Below are 13,044 nucleotides of genomic sequence, written 5' to 3'. Positions count from 1 at the left end.
GAGAACTTTTTGTTCTCATTTGTTTTACATACTACCCCTGGAGTCATCTAAGGTTGTATTTACAACATAATTTTACCATCTTTTGTAACCACAGATTAAATTTTTATTTCAGGGTATGTATATGGGGGGGGGGGGGTTGAGATGGAGGGAGTAGGTTCAGAGTGATTGGAGGAGCTGGAGATAAAGAATAGAGCCCCTCTCCCCACTGAATGTGCAAACAAGCAGATGGGGTACAGATATGAACCCCAGCTTGATGAGAGTGGGATATCTTCCCTGCCAGGGAGGAGGGAGATTATGGGGGTGAGGGAGGGGATCTCCAGGATATTGGAAAGCCAGAGCATCAGTTATGACTGGGATGAGATAGATATGGCAGAAGCCAGGTGGTAGGCTGCTCTCTAGGAACTAGGACTCAGTCTCAGAGCGATTACTTGTTCTGGCCCCTCTGATTCTGGTTCATCGGGCTGGTCTCATATATCTAGTGACATGGGATGTCAGGGCCTTGGCCTCAGGCTGCTGCTGTTTAATGCCAGGTCTATTGTTAACAAGCCCCCACCTCATTTGAAATTTATTCCTGGAGGAGGGGGCAGGCCTGACATGTATAACTGAGACCTGGCTGGGCCATGAGGGAGGTGTTCCCCTCAGGTATTGCATCAGCCACAAGAGTTCCTTTGTCCTTGCAGGATTGTGGGATGTGAGTCTCTCCTCTTGAGGTTGGACTCAGGGGTTCAGTTGGATTTGTACCTGCCTCCCAGCTGCAATACAACAACCCTGCATGCATGCTAGAGGTGGTAGCCAGGTTGGCGGTGGAGTTCCCCAGACCTATGGTGCTGGGGGACTTCAGCTTACCATCGCTCGGCGAATCCTTGGGTATGGCTCAGTAGTTCATGACTTTCATGACAACCACGGACCTGTCCCAAATAGTTCAGGGTCTAACTCATAGGGGAGGACACACACTTGACGTAGTGTTCCTCTTGCGGCAGTGGAGATGTGATCTAGAATTAAGGGGTATAGATGTTTCTCCCTTATCATGGTCAGATCATGTCCTGCTGAGGTTAGACTTTAAGGTACCATTCCCCTATAAGTGGTTCCACCCCAGTCGCCTAATGGACCCTGAAGGGTTCCAGAGGGAGCTTGGGGAAATACCTGACTCCCTTGCCCACAATCCAGCTGAGTCCCTGGTGGTTGCCTGGGATAGGGCAACTTCTGGGGCACTAGACCAGATTACGCCTTTGCGACCTCTGCTTGGCGGTAGATCCAGGAAAGCTCCATACTTTACCGAGATCTGGGAGATGAAGCGCTTGATGTCTAGAGCGATGCTAGAGAACCAGTAACTCTAAATCTGATTGAACACTGTTAAGAGCCTTTATTAGGACTAATTTAGTGGCAATACAGGTGGCAAAATGTTGGCATTTTTCCACTTATTGTATTTGCTGATTCGTGCCCAGCCGCCCTCTTTAGGGTGACTTGTTCCCTTCTCAGTGTAGAGTGGACGGAGCTCTGGCAGGGTAGAACTGAGGAATTTGTTGTTTCTGTCGGATAAAGTTGCCCAGATTTGGATGGACGTGGACTCTGATTGGGCAATTCCGACCAAGATGATAAGGCAGATCTAAGTCCTATTGTGCGTAGTAAATTTGATCCTGTGACTCCTAAGGATGTGGACAAGGCTGTGGACTCGTCCCCCTTCTGGTTTGTTTCAGCCAGCAGGGAGGTGACAGAAGGCTGGCTCCAGGCTTTAGTTAATGCCTCCTTGAAGGGGTCCTTCCTGAAACAATTAAAGGAAGTGATTGTGAGGCCCCTCCTCAAGAAGCCTTCCTTACATCCAGCAGAATTAAAGAACTTTTGTCCAGTCTCCAACCTACCCTTTGTGGGAAAGGTTGTAGAGAATGTGCTGGCGCTCCAGCTCCTTTGGTCATCAGATGAAACAGATTATCTAGACCCACTTCAATCGGGCTTCAGACCTGACTAGAGCATGGAAATGCTTTGGTCACTCTAATGATCTCTGGCGAGCCCGAGATGGGGGTCATTCCTCTATCTTGGTGCTACTTGAGTTCTCAGCTGCTTTTTATACCATTGACCATGGTATCCTTCTGCAACGATTAAGGGAGTTGGGAGTGGGAGGCACTGTGATATGGTGGTTCTCCTTCTACCTCTCTGGCCGGTCACAGTTAGTGTTGGTAGGTGGCCAGAGCTCAACCCCCAAACCCCTCCTTTGTGGGGTGCCTCAGGGTTCAGTCCTCTCTCCTCTCCTATTTAACATCTACATGAAACCACTGGGTAAGATCATCCGACAACACGGGGTGAGGTATCAGTAATATGCTGATGACACCCAATTATATATCTCCATCCCACGTCAGTTCATGAAGCAGAGGATATGTTCCAGTGCCTGGAAGCTGTGGCTATTGCCTCCAAAAGACTGTCCATCCTTGGTTCTGCAGGGAGAAATTGCCCCTTCAGAACAGCTTCGCACTGGATGTTCTCCTGGACTCACAGCTACCATATTAGACCAACATTTGACAGCTGTAGCTAGGGGGAACTTTGCACAGGTTCGCTTAGTGCACCAACTGCAATCCTACTTGGATCAAGAGGCTATTCTCACAGTCACTCATGCCCTTATCACCTCAGTTAGATTATTGCAATGCACTCTACATGGGGCTATCCCTAAAGAGTGTTTGGAGACTACAGTTGGTCCAGAATGCAGCTGCACAAGTTGTTGTGGGTGCAGCTAGGCACACCCACATTACAACAATCCTCCATGAACTGCACTGGCTCCCGGTTGGTCTCCAGGCGCAATTCAAGGTGTTGGTCATTACCTTTAAAGTTCTTCATGGCTTAGGGCCAGACTATCTTCGAGACCGCCTTCTACTACATAGCTCCCAATGACCGGTAAGGGCCCACAGAGTTGGTCTTCTCCAGGTCCCATCAACTAAACAGTGTGGGCTGATGGGTCTGCAGGGGAGGGCCTTCTCTGTGGCTGTCCCGACTCTCTGGAACCAGTTACCTCCTGAGATCTGGACTATCCCCACTCTATTGGCCTTCCAGTAAATGGTAAAGACCTAGCTTTTCCAACAGGCCTGGGGCCATGTTCTTATGGTAGTAACTAGCGAGATCCAGCCATGAATAGTGTGCAGGGGTTTAATTGTTTGTATTGTAAATTGCATTTTAAACTGTTTTTAAAGCTTTTATTACTATTATTGATGTTTTATATTTTTGCTGTGAGCCACCTGGAGTCCCTTGGGGAGTTGGGCAGCATAGAAAATGAATGAATGAATGTGAAGGATAAAGTGGCAACAAAGATCATAATGGTTTAAACCAGTGTTTTTCAACCAGTGTGCCGTGGCACACTAGTGTGCCGCGAGACATGGTCAGGTGTGCCGCGAAGCTCAGAGAGAGAAAGAAAACAAGAGAAAGAAAGAAAGAGGGAAAGAAAGAAAGAGCAAGAGAGAGAGAAAGAAAACAAGAGAGAAAGAAAGAGAGAGAAAGAAAGAGAGAAAGAGAACAAGAGAGAAAGAAAGCAAGAGAGAGAAAGAAAGAGAGAAAGAGAACAAGAGAGAAAGCAAGCAAGAGAGAGAAAGAGAAAGAAAGAGAGAGAGGGAGGGAAGGTGGGAGAGAGAAAGACATGGAGGGAGGGAGGGAGGGAGAGAAAGAGAGCAAAAAAGAGGAAAGAAGGAAGAGAGAAAGAAAGAGGGATGGAGAGAGAAAAAAGGGAGAAAGAGGGAGGGAAATAGAGCGAAAGGAAGAGAGAATTTTTTTGTCCAAATTTTTTTTAGGGCCCCCCCCCCAAATGTGCCCCATGGTTTTGTACATGTAAAAAATGTGCCGTGGCTCAAAAAAGGTTGAAAACCACTGGTTTAAACAATGGTCCTCCCAGTGGCAGTGTGTCTGTAAAATCTGGACATCGAGGAAAAAATGGTAGATACCATATTTTTGGGGTTATAAGACACACATGAGTATAAGACATACCCAAATTTTCAGCCTCGGGGAGGGAAGGTGCATCTTATACACTAAAAAATACAGTAGTCGTCAATCTTAAATTATGGATCCAAAGATAGCATGAAGAAGCTGGTTCATCCTGTAATAATGCTTCCTGAAGGCAATAACTAGCAAATAGAAACTTACTTATTTTGCATATGTGATGCTAGCAGATGATGGGCTAGAATAAGACTATGCTTGGCAGATATAAGGGAAACATAAAAGGGGTAATACAATGAAAAGTAAACAGACCAAAAATGTATAAAATTGTCCATGATTTGGGTTATAACTTGAGGTAGGTCAAAATAGCATTTATCTATGCAGTCACAAAGTTGCCTTTTATTTGATGGCATCTAACTAATTTTTGAAGATGTAGTACAACTATCCTTCTAAACTAGACAGTCACAATTTAGACTAAAGTGTTATCAAATGCAGACATCATGATTAGTTTATGGTTATGTGTATACGGAAACAGAAGTAAGTTTTGAGTAAACCATGGTTAAAATAATAATAGGTAAATGTGAGAAGCAAGCTGAAACTGCTTTTATTTGGGTGATTAGACTAAACTTTTCCAATGGTACTTACAAGTACTCGACTTTCAGATTTTAATCAGTCAGAAATTTTAGATCTATTTGTCTAAAATTTCATCAAGGTTAGAGATGGGTAAAAATCCTGTTCCTTCTTTAATTTCTATGGGAAGTACTGGCAGCATGAAGAACCTTTTTTATTGAGTATCTGCACCAATTTGTTACAAGCATGAACAAAACCATCTGCCTGATGATCTTCAAATATGTGCGTTAGCTAAAGAAGGAAGCTTCTGCAAAATGTACAGTAGCTCTCCTCTTCACTCACTTTTAGGTCAGTGATGTATCACAGATGACTAATTTTGATATTGCTGATCTGCTTGTATCTATGTATCATGCAATTGTCTGCAAAGCTGACATTTTAAAATCCTAAGCAGCATTTTTTGAGGTCAATAATTTCCCACCAGGTACCATTTAAATTAGAAAAATGCATATTGTGAGATTCTAATCATCACTTTTCTTGATATGAAGAAATATAAGCTAGATACTTTAACATTTGAACCTGTCACACAACTGTGGTAGATGTTTGCTTTAATTCCTCCATGTGAATTCTAACATGCACCTTGAATGTCCCCTCTGTTCCTCATCTATCAAGTAATATGCATATAGAATCCCATTTTTTTTCCATGAACACGTGTTTTGGTATTTATGTTCACATACATTTTTCTATTCATCTGTTCATCTCTAGAGCAGAAAGTCAACCAGAAGCAGTTGCTAAAAATATGGACATTTTCAGTTATTTTTCTTATTGCATGTAAATACATAAAACAAAGATAGCAAGATAGAAAAGCAATACCTTTGACACCTGTGGGGTAGTCATTAAATTAGGATTGTAATTGCACCCACAATTTTAGTCATAAATTGTGATAACTGTAAAGTAGGTGATCACTTGACTATAGCCAATTTTATACCTTTTATGTAGCAGGTATATGGTCATTAAGCAAATCCATTGTTCAATATGGGGTCATTTGGGGGAGGCAGGTCATTTTTTGGGATGTCATAACTGCAAACAATTTTAAGTTGAGGATTACCTATACAGTGATAGCTCGTCTTACAAACTTAATTGGTTCCGGGACGAGGTTCTTAAGGTGAAAAGTTTGTAAGACGAAACAATGTTTCCCATAGGAATCAATGGAAAAACGATTAATGCGTGCAAGCCCAAAATTCACCCCTTTTGCCAGCCAAAGCACCTGTTTTTGCGCTGCTGGGATTCCTCTGAGGCTCCCCTCCATGGGAAACCCCACCTCCAGACTTCTGTGTTTTTGTGATGCTGCAGGGGAAGCCCAGCAGAACGGGTGCTTCGCTGGCAACGGAAGTCCAGAGGTGGGGTTTCCCAGCGAGGGGAGCATCAGTGAAATCGCAGCATTGCAAAAACACTGAAGTCCTCGAAACCCCAACTCCGGACCTCTGTGTTTTTGCGATGCTGCAATTTCGCTGAGGCTCCCCTTGCTGGGAAACCCCACCTCTGGACTTCTGTCCAGAGGTGGGGTTTCCCATGGAGGGGAGCCTCAGGGAAATCCCAGCAGTGCAAAAACAGGTGCTTTGCTGGCAACAGAAGTCCGGAGCCGGGGATTCCCAGCGGCGGCGGTGGGTTTGTAAGGTGAAAATAGTTTGTAAGAAGAGGCAAAAAAATCTTAAACCCCAGGTTTGTATCTCAAAAAGTTTGTATGACGAGGCGTTTGTAAGACGAGGTATCACTATACTTCATTTTAGTGAGGCTGTTGTTCCTTGTTTCTTGGTATAAAGTTATAAAGGTCCAGTCGTATCAAACTCTGGAGACTGTACTCATCTCAATTCCTTAGCTGAGGAAGCCAATGTTATCTGAAGACACTTTTGCAGTCATGGCCAGCATGACAATACACCGAGGGGCACGGAAGGCTATTACCTTTCCACTAAAGTGATACCTATTTATCTACATATATTTGCATGCTTTCAAACTGCTAGGTAGCAAGAAGTGGGGCAAGTAACATGAGCTCGCCCTGTTGTGTGGTGCTAAGACCTTGAACCTGGGCTGTCAGCTTTCCAACCAACAAGACCACCATCATAACTGCTGAATCATTTGGTACCTCTGTTTCTTGGTACATGTAATTTAAACTCAGCTGTGTACAGATTTTTCTTGACACTGAGAGGGGTCCTTCAAGGATACCTGGAAAGCTGCAAGTGCAAACAATGACTAAAACTGCTTTATTTATCTGTGTGGTTTATATGGTCATTGATCTCACACTGGACAATGTACAAAAATTAAGGACAAAAATACTTTACAATGTATAGCCCTGATGCCCAAAGATAAATAAACAAACTAGCACACCAGCAGTAGCAGAACTGATCTAAATTCCTGACCCAAAGGCCTGGAGAAACAACCATGTACAGTGGAACCCCGACATAAGAGCTGCTCTACTTAAGAGCAACTCGAGATAAGAGCTGGGAGGGGAGAGATATTTTTGTTCTACTTACAAGCCCAAATTCGAGATACAAGCGCCAAGGAGCTGTCTCCTGAAGCCAAATGCTAACTTCCGCGTTCGGCTTCAGGAGACAGCTGCGAAGCGGCGCGCGTGTTTTAAAAGGTTGCAGCCGGCCTGGGGGGCTCGGGGGGGGGCTTGCAGCTTTCTTTCTTGCTCTTTTTCTTTCTCTCTTTTATCTTCCCTTCCTCTATTTCTTCTTTTCTTTCTCCTTCCTACCTTCTTCCCTCCCTCCCTCCCTTCACTCATTCCTCTCTTACTCTCCCCTTTCATAAGTTTCCTTGCTTCCTTCCTCTGTTCCTGTCCCTTCCCTCTTTCCTTCCTTCCTTCCCACCCTCCGTCCATTCATTCACCCATTCCTCTCTTGATCGCTTAAAGCCGGTCCCTGGTGCAAAAAGGATTGGGGACCTCTGTCCTACAGGATTGGGTGGCAGAGAAGTTGAACATATGTAAATTTAAAAGTTTAAGAAAGTTTACAAGTTAAGTGAAAGAAACTTCATTATTCATTTATATGTACATGTACATTTCTTCATTAAAAACATGTCTTTCTGCATAATTTAGACTAACTTTGTGAGTTTTTTGAGGGCTGGAACCAATTAAAATTATTTACATTAATTCCTATGGGGAAAAGTCGTTCGAGATAAGAGCTGCTCGACTTAAGAGCCCAGGTCCGGAACGAATTAAACTCGTATCTCGAGGTACCACTGTATTCAATACTAAAGAGAGCGGAAGCTAACTGGATCTCTGGAGGGACTGCTGTTCCATAGGGCAGGTGCTCCTACTGAGAAGGTATAACTTCAGGGTTCAAGATATTGTTTGATAGAAGAGATTTAGAACACATCCCTTCTATTAGACCTGGTGAAATGTGCAGAGATGGAGAAAATGATCCTGCAAATAATTTCTAGTACTTCCCACCTCATTCTAAACAATGCGGGAATGCTGGATTCTGGGTATGGAAATCACAACATATATGGGAAACATCACATTGGCTAAAGATACCATACTCTTCACTGCGGGACCTAAATTGCCATGGCAGTCCCGATGATTAGAAAAACAAAGTGTTCTGAACAGAAGGAATACTGCAACATAGATTGCTTAATACCGTAATTTTAATAGGTACAATTTAGGACACTGCCATAAGAATATAAATTGACTGTTCTTAAATTTAAAAAAAGATCTGCACAAACCCTATTATTAGAAACAGATATCCTAAGCAGATGGTCATCTGTTACTCAACAGATTTAAGTTCATACATCCACTATGTCATGGGTTGTTTAAATCATAACTTGTGAATATAAAAGTGAGTATCTCACACTAAACCATTCATAGATGCATAATGTGCATCCCTCCAGATGTTGCTGTAACTAGCACAGCCAGGAGAAAGGAGTTTTGATTCAGTAACATCTGAAAGTCTCCATATTAGGAACTCATGCAATACAGTTTATTATAAAACTGTAACATAGATTAATACCGGTACAAAGTACTTTTATTGAACCAATAAATGTTATTCAGAAACCAGAGTTGGGCAAACCATTTTCTAGTATTAGATATGTTTAGAATTATTAGCATAACTCTGATTGTGCCATCAGGGTTTTCTTTCATATCACATCTCTAACCCATATACAGAAATGCACATCATACTTTTTAGGAAAGAAATTTAAATCACTGCTCTTTTATTTTCATTTTTCTATTTCTACTGTTTCATAGTTTCATTATTACAAAAACATAAAACTGAATATGCATTTTTTAAAAAGTTGCTAATATAACCCTAGCTGCTTTAATTGGTTTTAAATAATAAGGCAGTTTCAATCAAATGTCAACTCTGATTATCTATGACACAAACAATGTATGATTTGTTTTTGCTCTTGCTCTATACTGTAGTCTGGCTACAGCCTTCTCTAGAATGAATTTCTCTAGCCAAGATAAACCGAACAGATATAATATTTTTTAAAAACCCAGTCACATGGGGGCACAGATATTGACCTTTTAGCTTCAAAGAATGTCTCAAAAGGTAAACCCTATGAAATAGCTGATCATCTGAACATACATTGGGGGGAAGAGAAAAAGGAATGCAAAGGCCCACGACCAACAACAAATGTTTGCTATGAAGAAGCTTTACAGAATAAATCTGTGTAGCCTTCTGACTCTACCTGTGAAAGGCCTTGAAATCTAAGAAGCCTCACCAGGAAAGTGAGCAAGGCCCAAGATGGGGTGGCCTAGAATTCAAGACCAGTATATTCTCTTCATTTCATTCACCACCCAGAATCCGAAAGGAGTTGGGCGGCTCATCAATTTAATAAATTCAATTCAATTAATTATTTTGCTTACCTATGTTGCCTCCCGCCTTGCCCAAATGGGAAACCTTTATTTTCTTCCTGTCTCTCTCTCCCCACCCCCCATATCTCCATTCCACTTCTTTATCCAAAATGTTCATGTCAATTTCTGAGCTATATAAATATGTTTTTCCTGAATATTTTACATGTTTTTCACATGTTTTTCCTGAATATTTTAAAATCAAGGGAGACTAGGATAGCGCTATTTCGGCCTTGTTCTGGCCATATGTTTTTTTTTTATATACAGTATATATATGAGACAAGTGTATTTGTTTATAACAAGCAGGAATTGGAAATGGGGTGGGGGGGGCAAGAAGAGCCTCCCAAGAACCATTTTAGAAAAGAACACAAGGAGTTAAAATTATTCCACAAACATTTCTCACACTTCTTAGTTGAACCCAACAGGGTTTTCCAATTAATCCTCCCCCCCCCACCCCCAATTACCTTTTGCTCTCCTCAGGGTAACAACCAAGCCATAATCAAATTATACTTAGCAGGAAAGGTGGGGGGGAGGTTGAAAAGTTGAGGAACAAGAAAGGGAAGGCTTCATTCGGAAGCCAACCCACCTCACACACCCCAACCCCCCAAGACATTTCACCTAGTGAGTAACCCAGGCAGGCAAAACGGCGGGCGGCCTTGAAGCAGTTGCTCGAACCGGCCAACTTTGAGGGAGCCACCATCTCCAGTGACAGCAGAAACGCCAGAACTCAACTCCAGAGGAAAACATGAGGGAGGGGAGGGTTGTTGTTTTTTCCCCCCCATAACGGTAATTTTAGTAGAAGGGACACTTAGGGCCACGAAGGGGACAATTTTGGATTGGGGGGGACTTAGTACCACCAACTTCACTCCCCCCCCTCTCCCCGGAAACAGAGGGAGCCTTTTCCCCCCCTTCCTTGAGGGGAATTTCTGTTGGGCGAGCGGAATCTGTTAGGGGAGCGAATGTTGCAGGCATGCCCCTTAACTGCCCCCCCACCCCGACCCCCCCCATCCCGCTTCCCTAACCTACCTGCTGCAGGGGCATTTCCAAAGCCTGGGAATGCCCCCCCTCCCCCCTTCCCGACAGCTCCAAGAGTTTGAGAATCGGGAAGGGCCGCGTGTCTGTAGGCGGTGAGGCGGGCACAGGACGCGCACCCCCGTTGTGTTATGTGTGCAGTTCTGTGCGGTTGCTCAGGCCAGAGGAAGGCGCTGGTGTGTGTGTGTCCCCCTCCCCCCCGCTCGGATCAGCGCCCCCTCCTTTCCCTCTCTCTCTCTCTCCCTCGCCCGGCTCCCAGTCACAAACGCGGCCTCGGCGCACGTGTGCGAAACGTCACCGCCGAGTCCGGGGGTGAAGCGCAAAAGCGACCAGCGGGACAGAGAACCTTCTTCTCCCCCCCCCCCGGCCATGCTGCCTGGATCAGACCCTCATTCCCCCCCCCCCCTCCACCGCACGGGGGGAGAGGAAGGTTGGAAACCCGGCCGGCCTTCCTGGCGCATTCACACGAACCACGCCGCCCAGATCCTTATAGTCCTCTGCTTGCAACGCCGGCCTCTTTGTTCCTGCCTTAAGGCAAAGGAAGGAGACTGCCCCCCTCTTCCAGCAATCCCCCCTCCCATTAATCGGAGGACAACTATCACCCCCGAGATCTACACTTCGATCAGTTTGGGGGACGCCCTTACTTGTTTCCAACCCCCCCCTCTCTTGCCGGACCATGATGGGAAAAGGAAAGGAAAAAAATAAAAGTTTGTGATACTGGGGAGAGACGTCGCATACATAAAGCGGCCAAAGGGTGCTCTTGTTTCGGGGAGCGCACCCCCGTCCCGAAACGCAGAAAACTCAGCCCACCCCACCCGACCCACCCAGCCCGAGATCGGGAAGGAGGAATTTACCAGGGATCGGGCTCCGCTTTCACCGGCGGCGGGATGCACCAGCACCACCCGTCCGGCGGGCCCGTGCGGGGTGCAGCACAAGGAGGGGCCTCCGCCGTTCGCGAGACTAGGCCGGGCGCCCTCCGTCGCGCCACAATCAGCCCCGGGAAAGCTGGAGCCCCAAGTCGCCCCCAGCACCGATGCCCCGGAACTGCTGTGCAACTGAATGAAAGTGCTGGTGGTGGCGGCGGCGGCAACGGGAGCGAAACGAACTGGGAGGCTGACGGCGATCGCGGGGCTCCCTCCGGGATCCATGGGAGGCGAAGCCGACCAAGCCGGGAGGCCGTGCGGGTGGAGTCCCCTCCGCATCCTTCTTGGGTGGATCTGCACCCGGAGCCGAGTCTCCTCCCACCCCTTTCGCTCGCCACCCCTTCCCCCCCGCCGGGCCTTCCCTTGTCTTTAGCTACTTAAGGCCCGGGCCCGGCTCGAAATGGTCCAGGCTGCGGATCCCGGGGAAGGGTCTGGCTTTAGGAGTGGGGGTTACTAAGGCGAAGGAGCCCGCATTGTGGGCAGATGCGGCGGATGGATTTTGCGGCCACTCCCGTTGTGTGGGGCTAGCTGGAAAAATGGCTCCAGGAAGCAGCGGCAGCTGCCGCTGACAATGAATAAAGAGAAGGGAGAAGGGTTACGCGCCAAGAGCCTCCCGCGAAACTCGGATTTCCCGCTCGCTTTTCAAATCGGATTTGCATAGCCCCGCCCTCTCAGCGTGCCGAGCCTGGCTCGTGAACCCATTGGTCGGCTCTCACGGCCAGGTCTTCCAATCGGGAGTGTTTGGGACACTTTGCCGGTTTCTCATTGGATGGTAAAGACACCGGGTTGCCCTGTTTTGCATTGTCCTTGCCGATTGGTTGATTAGTTGGGGGATTCCCTTTCGAGATGCCGGGATTTCGGTCTTTTTAAAGCCGAGTCTCCCACCACGTTTCTCTTTATTCCTTTACGAACTTTTCTCCTGCTTTGCCGGTTTGCGCTCAAAATGAGTCATAGACGTGGAACTGAATTCAGTGGATTGCTGGGAGTATTAAAAACCAAAATCGCCGATATACGATTCGGAAGAAATTAAACTGCAATGGCTGCCAGAACAATATTGTAATTTATGCCATAATTAAAATTTTAATGACCTACAAGACTTACCCCCATTCCTTTCCTTTGGTCATCTGATAGGTATCTGACCATTGTCAGTAGATAACTAAAAACTTTCGACTGCTAATAGCAGAAACAAAATTATCCCCTGCAAGTACAAATTCAAATGATATTGCTTAAGTCAGTAAGCAATATCATATGTCTTCGGAGAGGGGTGGCATACAAATCTAATAAATTATTATTATTATTATTATTATTATTATTATTATTATTATTATTATTATTATTATTTCTCAACCTTGGCAACTTGAAGGTATCTGGACTTCAACTCCCAGAATTCTGGGATTCTGGGAGTTGAAGTCCAGATATCTTCAAGTTGTCAAGGTTGGAAAACACTGACTTAAGTGACCAAGCATGAACCCCCCCCCCCCTCATTTTGTTTGGAAGATCTGTGGGCAAATTGCTTTCTAGCATTCAAAACAGTTGACGGACTCAGAGTTAATGGAAATTTGCACTAGATTCTATTTGATAGATTTCTGATTTAGACTGAAAAAAGAATACAAAGCAGAGCCTACGTACCCGAATTATATTGACCATGTTTGTACCTCATGATTCTTGAGAAATGTATCTTTTTTTAATGTACACTGAGAGCATACACATCAAGACGAATTCCTTGTGTGTCCAATCACACTTGCCCAATATAGAATTATTTTG

The 13,044-nt window shown here is 45.3% G+C and overlaps 1 protein-coding gene across 2 annotated transcripts in view; it reads right to left on the bottom strand.

Moving 5' to 3' along the window:
* The window catches only part of E2F3 (E2F transcription factor 3), a 49,901-nt gene extending 38,337 nt beyond the window's left edge, over positions 1-11,564 (bottom strand). Inside the window, exon 1 of one of the 2 annotated variants that reach the window (XM_070749120.1) lies at positions 11,212-11,564. In XM_070749120.1, the coding sequence (XP_070605221.1) occupies positions 11,212-11,559 (348 nt within the window). In that variant the 5' untranslated portion in view covers positions 11,560-11,564. Of the gene's footprint in view, positions 1-10,351; positions 10,568-11,211 lie in introns of those variants that run through there. The other variant, XM_070749121.1, reaches the window with a different exon arrangement.
* Positions 11,565-13,044: the final 1,480 nt, after the last annotated feature.

Source organism: Erythrolamprus reginae, chromosome 3, assembly GCF_031021105.1.
Source record: "Erythrolamprus reginae isolate rEryReg1 chromosome 3, rEryReg1.hap1, whole genome shotgun sequence".
Taxonomy (NCBI): Eukaryota; Metazoa; Chordata; class Lepidosauria; order Squamata; family Dipsadidae; genus Erythrolamprus; species Erythrolamprus reginae.
Note: the sequence above shows the minus strand (reverse complement) of the source record. Positions and strands in the feature narration are given on the sequence as shown.